Raw genomic sequence first — 13,475 nt, 5'->3', positions numbered from 1 at the left:
AATCATGTCCGACAGACATCGATAAATGCCGACAGCATACGCTGTCGGCATTTATCATTACACAAGCAGTTCTTGTGAACTGCTTGTGCAATGCCGCCCCCTACAGATTGGCCGCTAGCAGTGGGTGTCAATCAGCCCGATCGTATAGGATTGGGCGGATTGATGTCTGCAGCACTATATTGCACTGGGCTTGTCTTGGCTTCACCTACATAAATGAGAGAGATCTCGCCTTGCTGTAGAGTTCCGCCATTTTTAAAAAAAAAAATTCATTGGGTCCGGCATTTTGAAGTCTGAACTGCGATTTATCTTCAAGCTGGAGAATCTTTGAATATCACAGGGCCTCAGACAGAGTTTACCATTTAAAAGAGTTTCCCATTTACTTTTATTATCAAATTTGCTTCGTTCCCATGATATTCTGTGTTGAAGAGATACCTAGGTTGGTATCACGCGCACTACATGGCAGGAAATAGGGCTGCCATCTAGAACTCTTGCAAATAGATAACATTCTTGCAAAACTGTTGCCATATAGTGCTCCAAAAATGGGCTGGCTCCTCAGCATATGTCCCTGCTTTTCTACAAAAGATACCAAGAAAATGAAGACAAATTGATAATAGAAATAAATTAGAAAGTTGTTTAAAATGGCAGGTTCTATGTCATTCATGAAAGAAACATTTTGAGTTTCAGATCCCTTTAAAGAGCATATTACCGTGCACACAATACTTGTTATAATCAGCTGGTGATATCATGGTAAATTTGGCTAGCATGCTAATCTGTCTGTGTCAGCATCAGGGCACAGTGACGCCATTTATTGACCCATCTGGTCCTATGTGTATTTCCTACCTGCTATGTGTGTCTGCATGTTCTCAGTAATATTATCCTGGCTATGCCAGTAAGAGTGTGTGAAAGAACCAGTCCCTGTTTCAGCGCTGAATGAGTTGTTTGTGTTTCAGGTGCCTATAAAGTGCGATGATGTTGCAGTGTATTTCTCTATGGAGGAGTGGGAGTATATAGAGGGACACAAGGAATGTTACAAGGACGCCATGATGGAGACTAACCAAGCACTGAGGACTATGGAGATCCCAGGAAATGTGAGCTCAGGTAATGCTGTGTAGTAATAAAAAATCTCACCCAGAAAATGCACGTACACTACAGAAGTGAGTGACAGAGTGTAAATCTCCATTGAATCCATCATAGTAACATAGTAGATGAGGTTGAAAAAAAGACCTTAGTCTATCGAGTTCAACCTATACAAATCCAATATGCTTACAGAAAAGCTCCAGTTGACCCCATTAACAGGTGACCCATTTAACACAAGCAATCATATCCATGAATTCTGTTTCTAGCCAGAAATGTATCCTAGCTTTTTTAAATGTATCTAAGGTATTGGCATTCACTACCACCTTTGGTAATGAGTTCCACAATTGTATTGCTCTTACAGGGCAACACCACTTAAAATATAGCCAAGGGCTTAGCTTGTGGTGGTCCTGCATAATACATGTTGTGTACTAATAAACCGTCTGATTATAACAACTTTTTTTACCCAACATAAATATAAAAATATTTCTTCTACAAGATATGACGAGTCCACGGATTTCATCCTTACTTGTGGGATTTATCCTCCTGCTAACAGGAAGTGGCAAAGAGCACCACAGCAGAGCTGTGTATATAGCTCCTTCCTTTCCTCCACCTCCAGTCATTCTCTTTGCCTTTGTTAGTACTAGGAAGAGGTAAAGTGAGATGTTAGTTTAAGATTCTTCAATCAAGAAGTTTTTTTATTTTAAAATGGTGCCAGTAAGTACTATTTTTCTCAGGGGGAAATCGTCAGTCTATTACTTCCCAAGAGGAGTGGAGACATCTTCTTTTCTGCCCTGATGTTGATGACCTTAGCAAACATTATCTAAGATCCATGATGGTTCCCACAGCAGCTGAAGGTAGTGTAAGAAAATATTCAGTGTGGAGAACGGTTTCCTGCTGCAAGCAGCATTGAGGTATGTTCAGTTTTTTGTTTCCAGGGAGACTTTATGCATCAGAACAGGCTGACATTGTTCCCTATATGGGGAAGGGTATGCAGTATGCACTATGTGAAAAGAAATGGTGTACCTGAAATCCCTTTATTTTATTTTATTTGTCAAAGTTGTAAATATTACTTTTGGGCTGGACGCTGGGAGTTGCGGTTTGCTTAAAGGGACACTGAACCCACATTTTTTCTTTCATGATTCAGATAGAGCATAACATTTTAAGCAACTTTCTAATTTACTCCTATTATCAAATTTTCTTTATTCTCTTGGCATCTTTATTTGAAATGCAAGAATGTATGTTTAGATGCCGGCCTATTTTTGGTGAACAACCTGGTTTGTCCTTGCTGATTAGTGGATAAATTCATCCACCAATAAAAAAAAGTGCTGTCCAGAGTCCTGAACCAAGAAAAAAGCTTAGATACCTTTTTTTTCAAATAAAGATTGTAAGAGAACAAAGAAAAATTGATAATAAGAGTAAATTAGAAAGTTGCTTAAAATTGCATGCTCATGAATCACAAAAGAAAAATTTGGGTTCAGTGTCCCTTTAAGGGCTGTTAAGATTATTGCTGGCATGAAGGAGTGCACGCATATACAAGAGGGCACATCTCTTATGGTTTTTTTATTACTTTCGTTATGGTGTTTGTACTTGCGACCCATGCGGGTCTTAGTCAGGATTAGAGTAACGCCCACGGTGGGCGGAGCCTATTTTCGCACGCTCAGACGCGCAGTTCATCCAGATCGCATAGCAAGCAGAGGCTGGGGCTCTGGGGCCTAAAGTGTCTACAACCTATCGAAAGGTCCTTTCAGCTTATCAGGCTACAGCAAGTGCATGCTCATGAATCACAAAAGAAAAATTTGGGTTCAGTGTCCCTTTAAGGGCTGTTAAGATTATTGCTGGCATGAAGGAGTGCACGCATATACAAGAGGGCACATCTCTTATGGTTTTTTTATTACTTTCGTTATGGTGTTTGTACTTGCGACCCATGCGGGTCTTAGTCAGGATTAGAGTAACGCCCACGGTGGGCGAGGCCTATTTTCGCACGCTCAGACGCGCAGTTCATCCAGATCGCATAGCAAGCAGAGGCTGGGGCTCTGGGGCCTAAAGTGTCTACAACCTATCGAAAGGTCCTTTCAGCTTATCAGGCTACAGCAAGTGCATTCCGGGGGCAGGTAGGCGCCACAGCAGAGCTGTGGCGTGGTGCAGGGGCCATATTTAGAGATAAATAAAATTCTGTTTTTAATCAATATAAATTGGCTTTTTTCATATATAAGCAAGTGGATGCAAATACTAAGACAGTATTTTGGGCACTTTAAGATCGTTTTTTCTGTTCCAAACACGTTTTTGCAGATATCAGAAAAATAGTTGCGCTTTTAAAATTTAAAGGCGCAGTACAGTTTTTTTGCATTAACATTTTTGCATTCAATTTGAATTCAGAGCTCAATATTTTAAGCAAAGTACGACTATTATTAATATTGCTAGTCTGTTTAACATGTCTGACACTGAGGAGGACACTCCTTGCTCTATGTGTTTGGATGCCACTGTGGAACCCCCTCTGGTTTTGTGTTCTTCGTGTACTGAGAGGGCCTTATAATGTAAAGCACATATTTTATGTAAAGAAAATGTGTCTAAAGATGATTCTCAGTCTGAGGAGAATCAGGGTATACCGCTAACTTCTCCCCAAGCGTCACAACCTTTAACGCCCACCCAAGTGACGCCTGGTTCTTCAACCGCGTCTAATTCATTGCTGCAGTTATGTCAACTACCCTTACAGAGGTGTTATCTAAGTTGCCAGTGTTACAGGGCAAACGTAGTAGGACAGAAGTCAATGTGAATACTGAGTCCTCTGATGCTTTGTTAGCTATTTCCGATGTACCCTCACAGGGATCTGAATTGGGGGTCAGGGAACTCCTGTCTGAGGGGGAACTTTCCGATTCGGGAAGTGCGTTTCCTCAGACGGACTCGGACGTCATGTCCTTTAGATTTAAGCTTGAACACCTCCGCCTGTTACTTCGGGAGGTTTTAGCTACTCTGGATGACTGTGACTCTATTGTGGTACCACCAGAGAAATTGTGTAAAATGGACAAATACTTAGAGGTACCTACTTACACTGATGTTTTTCCGGTTCCTAAGAGAATCTCGGAGATTATTAAAAGGGAATGGGACAGACCGGGTATCCCGTTCTCACCCTCTCCTAATTTCAAGAAAATGTATCCCATATCTGACACTGTTCGGGACTCTTGGCAAACAGTACCTAAAGTGGAAGGAGCTATATCTACCCTGGCTAAGCGTACAACTATTCCTATTGAAGACAGTTGTGCTTTTAAAGACCCTATGGATAAGAAATTGGAGGGTCTTCTAAAGAAATTGTTTATTCATCAGGGTTTCCTTTTACAACCAATAGCCTGCATTGTACCCGTTACCACTGCAGTGGCCTTTTGGTTTGATGCTTTAGAAGTGTCTCTTAAGACGGAGACTCCTTTAGAGGATATTTTAGACAGAATTAAAGCTCTAAAGCTGGCTAATTCTTTTATTACAGATGCCGCCTTTCAGATTGCCAAGTTGGTGGCTAAGAATGCCGGATTTGCTATTTTAGCGCGTAGAGCGTTATGGTTAAAATCTTGGTCTGCTGATGTGTCATCTAAGTCAAAACTTTTGGCTATTCCTTTCAAAGGGAAAACCTTATTCAAGCCTGATTTGAAAGAGATAATTTCTGACATTACAGGAGGTAAGGGTCATCTCCTACCTCAGGATAGAACTGCTAAACTGAGGGGTAAACAAAATAATTTTCGTTCCTTTCGGAATTTTAAGGGAGTCCCCTCTTCTTCCTCTTCTTCCGCCAAGCAGGAAGGGAATTTTGCTCAGGTCAAGTCCGTCTGGAAACCCAACCAGACTTGGAACAAGGGTAAACAACCCAAGAAGCCCACTGCTGCTACCAAAACAGCATGAAGGGGCGGCCCCCGATCTGGGACCGGATCTAGTAGGGGGCAGACTTTCTCTTTTGGCCCAGGCTTGGGTGAGAGATGTTCAGGATCCTTGGACACTGGAAGTCATGTCCCAAGGGTATCAGCTGGAATTCAAAGGTTCTTTCCCAAGGGGGAGGTTTCTCCTTTCACGATTGTCTGCAGACCAGACAAAAAGAGAGGCGTTCTTACATTGTGTAAAAGACCTCTCTACTATGGGAGTAATTCGTCCCATTCCAAGACTGGAACAGGGACAGGGGTTTTACTCAAATCTTTTCGTGGTCCCCAAAAAGGAGGGCACGTTCCGACCCATTTTAGATCTAAAGAGTCTAAACAAGTTTCTCAGAGTCTCATCCTTCAAAATGGAGACTATTCGAACAATTCTGCCATTGATCCAGGAGGGTCAATATATGACTAACGTGGACTTGAAGGATGCATACCTTCATATTCCTATCCACAAGGATCATCATCAGTTCCTAAGGTTTGCCTTCCTGGACAAACATTTTCAGTTCGTGGCTCTTCCCTACGGGTTGGCCACAGCACCCAGGATCTTCACGAAGGTTTTAGGGTCCCTTCTGGCGGTTCTCAGGCCGCAGGGTATTGCAGTGGCGCCTTATCTGGACGATATTCTGATCCAGGCGTCGTCTTACCATCTGACAAAGTCTCATACAGACACGGTCCTGTCCTTTCTGAGGACTCACGGGTGGAAGGTGAATCTAGAAAAAAGTTAATTAATTCCACAGACCAAGGTTCCCTTCCTGGGAACTCTAATATATTCCATATCCATGAAAATTTTCTTGACAGAGGTCAGAAAGTTAAAGATTCTGAATACATGCCGAGCTCTTCAGTCCAATCCTCGGCCATCAGTGGCCCAGTGCATGGAGGTAATTGGATTGATGGTGGCGGCAATGGACATCATTCTGTTTGCTCGTTTTCATCTCAGACCGCTACAGCTGAGCATGCTCAGACAGTGGAATGGAGATTATGCAAATTTGTCTCCTCAGTTAGATCTGGATCAGGAGACAAGAGACTCTCTTCTTTGGTGGTTGTCTCAGGATCATCTGTCCCAAGGGACGTGCTTCCGCAGACCCTCATGGGTGATAGTAACGACGGACGCCAGCCTTCTAGGTTGGGGTGCAGTCTGGAATTCCCTGAAGGCTCAGGGTGTGTGGACTCAGTCGGAGTCACTTCTTCCAATCAATATTCTGGAATTGAGAGCAATATTCAATGCGCTTCAGGCGTGTCCTCAGTTGGCTTCGGCCAAATTAATTCGCTTTCAGTCGGACAACATCATGACTGTGGCTTACATCAATCATCAGGGAGGAGCAAGGAGCTCCTTAGCGATGACAGAAGTATCCAGGATAATTCCGTGGGCGGAGGCCCACTCTTGTTATCTGTCAGCAATCTACATCCCAGGAGTGGACAACTGGGAAGCGGACTTTTTAAGCAGACAGACGTTTCATCCGGGGGAGTGGGAACTCCATCGGGAGGTCTTTGCCACTCTGATCCTCAGATGGGGCAGACCGGAGTTGTATCTGATGGCATCTCGTCAGAATGCCAAGCTTCCAAGATACGGATCCAGGTCAAGGGATCCTCAGGCCGAATTGATAGATGCCTTGGCAGTGCCTTGGTCGTTCAACCTAGCTTATGTGTTTCCACCGTTTGCTCTCCTGCCCCGGATGATTGCTCGGATCAAACAGGAGAGGGCTTCAGTGATTCTAATCGCCCCTGCGTGGCCTCGTAGGACTTGGTATGCCGATGTAGTGGACATGTCCTCTCTGCCACCGTGGAAGCTTCCATTGAGGCAGGACCTTCTCATTCAGGGACCCTTCCAACACCCAAATCTAGTTTCTCTGCAACTGACTGCTTTGAGATTGAACGCTTGATTTTATCTAAGCGGGGGCTCTCTGATTTGGTCATTGATACTTTGATTAAGGCACGTAAGCCTGTCACTAGAAAGATCTATCATAAGATATGGCGTAAATATCTTTTTTGGTGTGATTCCAAGGGATACTCATGGAGTAGAGTTAGGATTCCCAGGATTCTGTCTTTTCTCCAAGAAGGATTGGAGAAAGGGTTATCAGCGAGTTCCTTAAAGGGACAAATCTCTGCTTTGTCAATTTTACTACACAAACGTTTGGCAGAGGTTCCAGACGTTCAGTCTTTCTGTCAGGCTCTAACCAGAATTAAGCCTGTGTTTAGACCAATTGCTCCACCCTGGAGTTTGAATTTAGTTCTTAATGTTCTTCAAGGGGTTCCGTTTGAACCCATGCATTCCATAGATATTAGGTTGTTATCTTGGAAAGTTTTATTTTTGGTTGCTATTTCTTCTGCTCGTAGAGTTTCAGAGCTTTCAGCGTTACAATGTGATTCGCCTTATCTTATCTTCCATTCTGATAAGGTGGTTTTACGTACCAAACCTGGTTTCTTTCCTAAGGTTGTTTCTAATAAGAATATTAATCAGGAAATTGTTGTTCCTTCTTTATGTCCTAACTCTTCTTCTAAGAAGGAGCGTATGTTGCATAACTTGGACGTGGTCCGTGCCCTGAAGTTTTACTTGCAGGCGACTAAGGATTTCCGTCAATCATCTTCATTATTCATTGTTTTTTCTGGAAAGTGTAGGGGTCAGAAAGCTACGGCTACGTCTCTTTCTTTTTTGTCTGAAGAGTATCATCCGTCTGGCGTATGAGACTGCTGGACAGCAGCCTCCTGAAAGAATTACGGCTCAATCTAGGGCTGTGGCTTCCTCATGGGCATTTAAAAATGATGCTACAAATTTGATACTTTTGCTTCTTCTGAGGCTGGTTTTGGGAGAAAGGTTCTTCAAGCAGTGGTGCCTTCCGTTTAGGTCCCTGTCTTGTCCCTCCCTTTCATCCGTGTCCTGTAACTCTGGTATTGTATTCCACAAGTAAGGATGAAATCCGTGGACTCGTCATATCTTGTAGAAGAAAAGGAAATTTATGCTTACCTGATAAATTTATTTTTTCTACGATATGACGAGTCCACGGCCCACCCTGTCATTTTTAAGACAGGTATATTTTGTTTTTTAGTTAAACTTCAGTCACCTCTGCACCTTTGGCTTTTCCTTTCTCTTCCTAACTTCGGTCGAATGACTGGAGGTGGAGGGAAGGGAGGAGCTATATATACATCTCTGCTGTGGTGCTCGTTGCCACTTCCTGTTAGCAGGAGCATAAATCCCACAAGTAAGGATGAAATCCGTGAACTCGTCATATCGTAGAAGAAATACATTTATCAGGTAAGCATAAATTTCCTTTTTTCTTTCCTAAGATATGGTGAGTCCACGGAATCATCAATTACTGTTGAGAATATCACTCCTGGCCAGCATACATGACTAAGGGCCTAATACTGGCTTGAAACGTTGTATGTTTGTTCTGGGACCCCATATGTGAAAAATAAAGGTCTTTTATTTGCTGTAGAGGCTGGAATCTCTTTCGCCTAGATTTAGAGTTCTGCGTTAGCCGTCCAAACCAGCGTTAGGGGGTCCTAACGCTGTTTTTTACCGCCCGCTGGTATTTAGAGTCAGGAAAGGGTCTAACGCTCACTTTCCAGCCGCGACTTTTCCATACCGCAGATCCCCTTATGTCAATTGCGTATCCTATCTTTTCAATGGGATCTTTCTAACGCCGGTATTTATTGTCTTGGCTGAAGTGAGAGTTAGAAATCTAACGACAAGACTCCAGCCGCAGAAAAAAGCCAGGAGTTAAGAGCTTTCTGGGCTAATGCCGGTTCATAAAGCTCTTAACTACTGTGCTCTAAAGTACACTAACACCCATAAACTACCTATGTACCCCTAAACCGAGCCCCCCCCACATCGCCGCCACTCTATTAAATTTTTTTAACCCCTAATCTGCTGACCGCACACCGCCGCAACCTACATTATCCCTATGTACCCCCTAATCTGCTGCCCCTAACATCGCCGATCGGAACAGCCAATAGAATGCGAGCTCAATCTGATTGGCTGATTGGATCAGCCAATCGGATTGAACTTGAATCTGATTGGCTGATTCAATCAGCCAATCAGATTTTTCCTACCTTAATTCCGATTGGCTGATAGAATCCTATCAGCCAATCGGAATTCGAGGGACGCCATCTTGGATGACGTCCCTTAAAGGAACCTTCATTCGGACTTAGGACGTCATTAGAAGAGGATGGATCCGCGTTGGCTGCTTCAAGATGGTCCCGCTCCGCGTCGGAATGGAAGAAGATAGAAGATGCCGTCTGGATGAAGATGTCTACCGGTCCGGATGCCCTCTTCTTGCCGGATAGGATGAAGACTTCGGAGCCTCTTCTGGACCTCTTCTTGCCGGATAGGATGAAGACTTCGGACCCTCTTCTGGACGGATCGGTGATACCCGGCGTGGTGAAGATAAGGTAGGGAGATCTTCAGGGGCTTAGTGTTAGGTTTTTTAAGGGGTGTTTGGGTTAGATTTGGGGTATGTAGGTGGTGGGTTGTAATGTTGGGGGGGTATTGTATGTTTATTTAAATGCAAAAGAGCTGTTTTCTTTGGGGCATGCCCCGCAAAAGGACTTTTAAGGGCTGGTAAGGTAAAAGAGCTGTTTAATTTTTAAGTTAGAATAGGGTAGGGAATTTTTTTTATTTTGGGGGGCTTTGTTATTTTTTTAGGGGGCTTAGAGTAGGTGTAATTAGTTTAAAATTCTTGAAATCTTTTTTTATTTTTTGTAATTTAGTTATTATTTCGTTAGAATAAAATTATATTTAACTTAGGGGGGTGTTAGTGTTAGGGTTAGACTTAGCTTTAGGGGTTAATACATTTATTAGAGTAGCAGCGAGGTCCGGTCGGCAGATTAGGGGTTAATAATTGTAGGTAGGTGGTGGCGACGTTGGGGGTGGCAGATTAGGGGTTAATAAATATAATATAGGGGTCGGCGGTGTTAGGGGCAGCAGATTAGGGGTACATAGGGATAACGTAGGTTGCGGCGGTGTACGGAGCGGCAGATTAGGGGTTAAAAATAATATGCAGGGGTCAGCGATAGCGGGGTCGGCAGATTAGGGGTTAATAAGTGTAAGGTTAGGGGTGTTTAGACTCAGGGTACATGTTAGGGTGTTAGGTGCAGACTTAGGAAGTGTTTCCGCATAGGAAACAATGGAGCTGCGTTAGGCTGCGTTTTTGCAGGTGTTAGGTTTTTTTTCAAATCAAACTGCCCCATTGTTTCCTATGGGGGAATCATGCACGAGCACGTTTTTGAAGCTGGCCGCGTCCGTAAGCACCGCTGGTATTTAGAGTTGAAGTGGCGGTAAATTATGCTCTACGCTCCCTTTGGAGCCTAACGCACCCCTTCTAACGCAAAACTCTAAATCTAGGCGTTTATTTATATATATATATATATATATATATAACACTGTTTAAGAGAGAGAGAAATATGTATTTAAGAATAATTAGAACATATTTTGCTACATGAAGAACATTGGAATGTTAAAGTGATTGTAAAGTTTAATGAATAAAAGCTGTAACGGGCCCCTATACCTGGCATGGGGACAATACAGCACTAGTATTCAAACAGCCCTTATATACTAGTGCTTTGTTGTCCCTATGTCAGGTATAGGGGCTGTTGAAATACTAGTGCTGTATTGTCCCCATGTCATGTAAAGGTCGCTGTTGGAATATTAGTGCTGTATTGTCCCCATGTTAGGTATAGGGGCTGTTGGAATACTAGTGCTATATTGTACCCATGTCAGGTATATCGGCTGTTGGAATACTAGTGCTGTATTGTCCCCATGTCGGGCATAAGAGCTGTTGGACTACTAGTGCTGTATTGTCCTCATGTCAGGTATAGGGGCTGTTTGAATATTAGTGCTGTATTGTCTCCATGTCAGGTATAGGGGCTGTTGGAATACTAGTGCTATATTGTCCCAATGTCAGATATAGGGGCTGTTGAAATATTAGTTCTGTATTGTTCCCATGTTAGATATAGGGGCTTTTACTGTGACGTGAATTAATTTGTGAAGCATAAGATAAATAGGTTATAGTTTGGTTTTAATGAACAGCGTAAAATGGATTTTATTTTGAAAACCCCACAAAACCCTGAAATACACGTCCTTTGAGATTTCTGATCGCTTACAATGCAGTGTTTGCAGCTAGTAAAGTAACAAATGCACAGCTAACTCACTTTACTACATGACACAGGTTGTATTTACTGTTGTTCTAATGTCATTACATGGAATGTTTCTTTCAGACATGACTGCTAGTGATGTAGAGTCAGGTTTATTTACCATAAGTCACACAATTGTTCACATTTTTTTAAATTTCACTTTTAACTTCAGGTGAATACGATGCTGTAATTTCATGTAATTCTGAACAAACAGAAGATCGGTGGCAAAGAAATATGACAGGAGCTCCAGAGCAGGAAATAGGTAAAAATATTAATATTGTATGTGTATGACGTGTCTGAGGAATGCAGGGAGTGTTCAGTGCTAAAATGTGACTATATTTATATGATCTATGCAGGTGATCTTAAGACTAAAGTCACACTTAAAGGGACACTGAACCCAATTTTTTTATTTTTATGATTCAGATAGAGCATGCAATTTTAAGCAACTTTCTAATTTACTCCTATTATCAAATTTTCTTTGATTTCTTGGTATCTTATGAGTCAGCCCATCTTTGGTTCAGCACCTGGGTACAGACTTTTAAACTTACTTTTTTCATTTTTTACTTCAGGTAAATATGATGCTGTGATTTCATGTAATTCAGAAGAAACACAAGATCAGTGGCTAAGAAATATGACAGAAACTCCAGAGCAGGAAATACGTAAAAATATTAGCACTGGTGAGTATACGTGTATAACATCTGAGGGATGCAGGGCGCAGGTTAGTGTGATGTGTCTATAGGATATAGGGCACAGGTGAGTGTACATATGTGACGTGTCTGAAGGATGCAGAGCACAGGTGAGTTTAAGTGTGTGAAGTGTCTGAGGAACGCAGTGCACAGCTGAGTGTACGTCATGTGTGATGTGTCTGAGGAATGCAGGGCACAGCTGAGTGTACGTCATGTGTGATGTGTCTGTGGGATGCAGGGCACAGGTGAGTGTACGTCGTGTGTGATGTGTCTGAGGAATGCAGGGCACAGGTGAGTGTACGTGTGTGATGTGTCTGAGGGATGCAGGGCACAAGTGAGTGTACGTCGTGTCTGATGTGTCTGAGGGCTGCAGGGCACAGGTGAGTGTACATGTGTAACGTCTGAGGGATGCAGGGCGCAGGTTAGTGTGATGTGTCTAAAGGATATAGGGCACAGGTGAGTGTACATATGTGACGTGTCTGAAGGATGCAGATCACTGGTGAGTTTAAGTGTGTGAAGTGTCTGAGGAACGCAGGGCACAGGTGAGTGTACGTGTGTGATGTGTCTGTGGGACGCAGGGCACAGGTGAGTGTACGTGTGTGACATGTCTGAGGGCTGCAGGGTACAGGTGAGTGTATGTGTGTTACGTCTGAGGGATACAGGGTACAGGTGAGTGTATGTGTGTGATATGTCTGAAGGATACAGGGTACAGGTGAGTGTATGTGTGTGATGTGTCTGAGGGATACAGGGTACAGGTGAGTGTATGTGTGTGATGTGTCTGAGGGATACAGGGTACAGGTGAGTGTATGTGTGTGATGTGTCTGAGGGGATGCAGGGTACAGGTGAGTGTATGTGTGTGATGTGTCTGAGGGATGCAGGGCACAGGTGAGTGTATGTGTGTTATGTGTCTGAGGGATGCAGGGCACACTTGAGTGTATGTGTGTGATGTGTCTGAGGGATACTGGGTACAGGTGAGTGTATGTGTGTGATGTGTCTGAGGGATGCAGGGCACAAGTGAGTGTACGTCGTGTCTGATGTGTCTGAGGGCTGCAGGGCACAGGTGAGTGTACATGTGTAACGTCTGAGGGATGCAGGGCGCAGGTTAGTGTGATGTGTCTAAAGGATATAGGGCACAGGTGAGTGTACATATGTGGCGTGTCTGAAGGATGCAGATCACTGGTGAGTTTAAGTGTGTGAAGTGTCTGAGGAACGCAGGGCACAGGTGAGTGTACGTGTGTGATGTGTCTGTGGGACGCAGGGCACAGGTGAGTGTACGTGTGTGACATGTCTGAGGGCTGCAGGGTACAGGTGAGTGTATGTGTGTTACGTCTGAGGGATACAGGGTACAGGTGAGTGTATGTGTGTGATATGTCTGAAGGATACAGGGTACAGGTGAGTGTATGTGTGTGATGTGTCTGAGGGATACAGGGTACAGGTGAGTGTATGTGTGTGATGTGTCTGAGGGATACAGGGTACAGGTGAGTGTATGTGTGTGATGTGTCTGAGGGGATGCAGGGTACAGGTGAGTGTATGTGTGTGATGTGTCTGAGGGATGCAGGGCACAGGTGAGTGTATGTGTGTTATGTGTCTGAGGGATGCAGGGCACACTTGAGTGTATGTGTGTGATGTGTCTGAGGGATACTGGGTACAGGTGAGTGTATGTGTGTGATGTGTCTGA

The 13,475-nt window shown here is 43.5% G+C and overlaps 1 protein-coding gene across 1 annotated transcript in view; it reads left to right on the top strand.

Moving 5' to 3' along the window:
* LOC128666921 (zinc finger protein OZF-like) overlaps positions 1-13,475 on the top strand; it is a 124,126-nt gene that overhangs the window by 52,182 nt on the left and 58,469 nt on the right. The window contains exons 4-6 of the mRNA XM_053721739.1: positions 951-1,098; positions 11,284-11,373; positions 11,681-11,788. Of these exons, the coding sequence (XP_053577714.1) occupies positions 951-1,098; positions 11,284-11,373; positions 11,681-11,788 (346 nt within the window). The remainder of the gene's footprint in view (positions 1-950; positions 1,099-11,283; positions 11,374-11,680; positions 11,789-13,475) is intronic.

The sequence above is a fragment of the Bombina bombina genome, chromosome 7 (assembly GCF_027579735.1).
Source record: "Bombina bombina isolate aBomBom1 chromosome 7, aBomBom1.pri, whole genome shotgun sequence".
NCBI lineage: Eukaryota > Metazoa > Chordata > Amphibia > Anura > Bombinatoridae > Bombina > Bombina bombina.
This window is presented reverse-complemented; position numbering and strand designations above follow the sequence as displayed.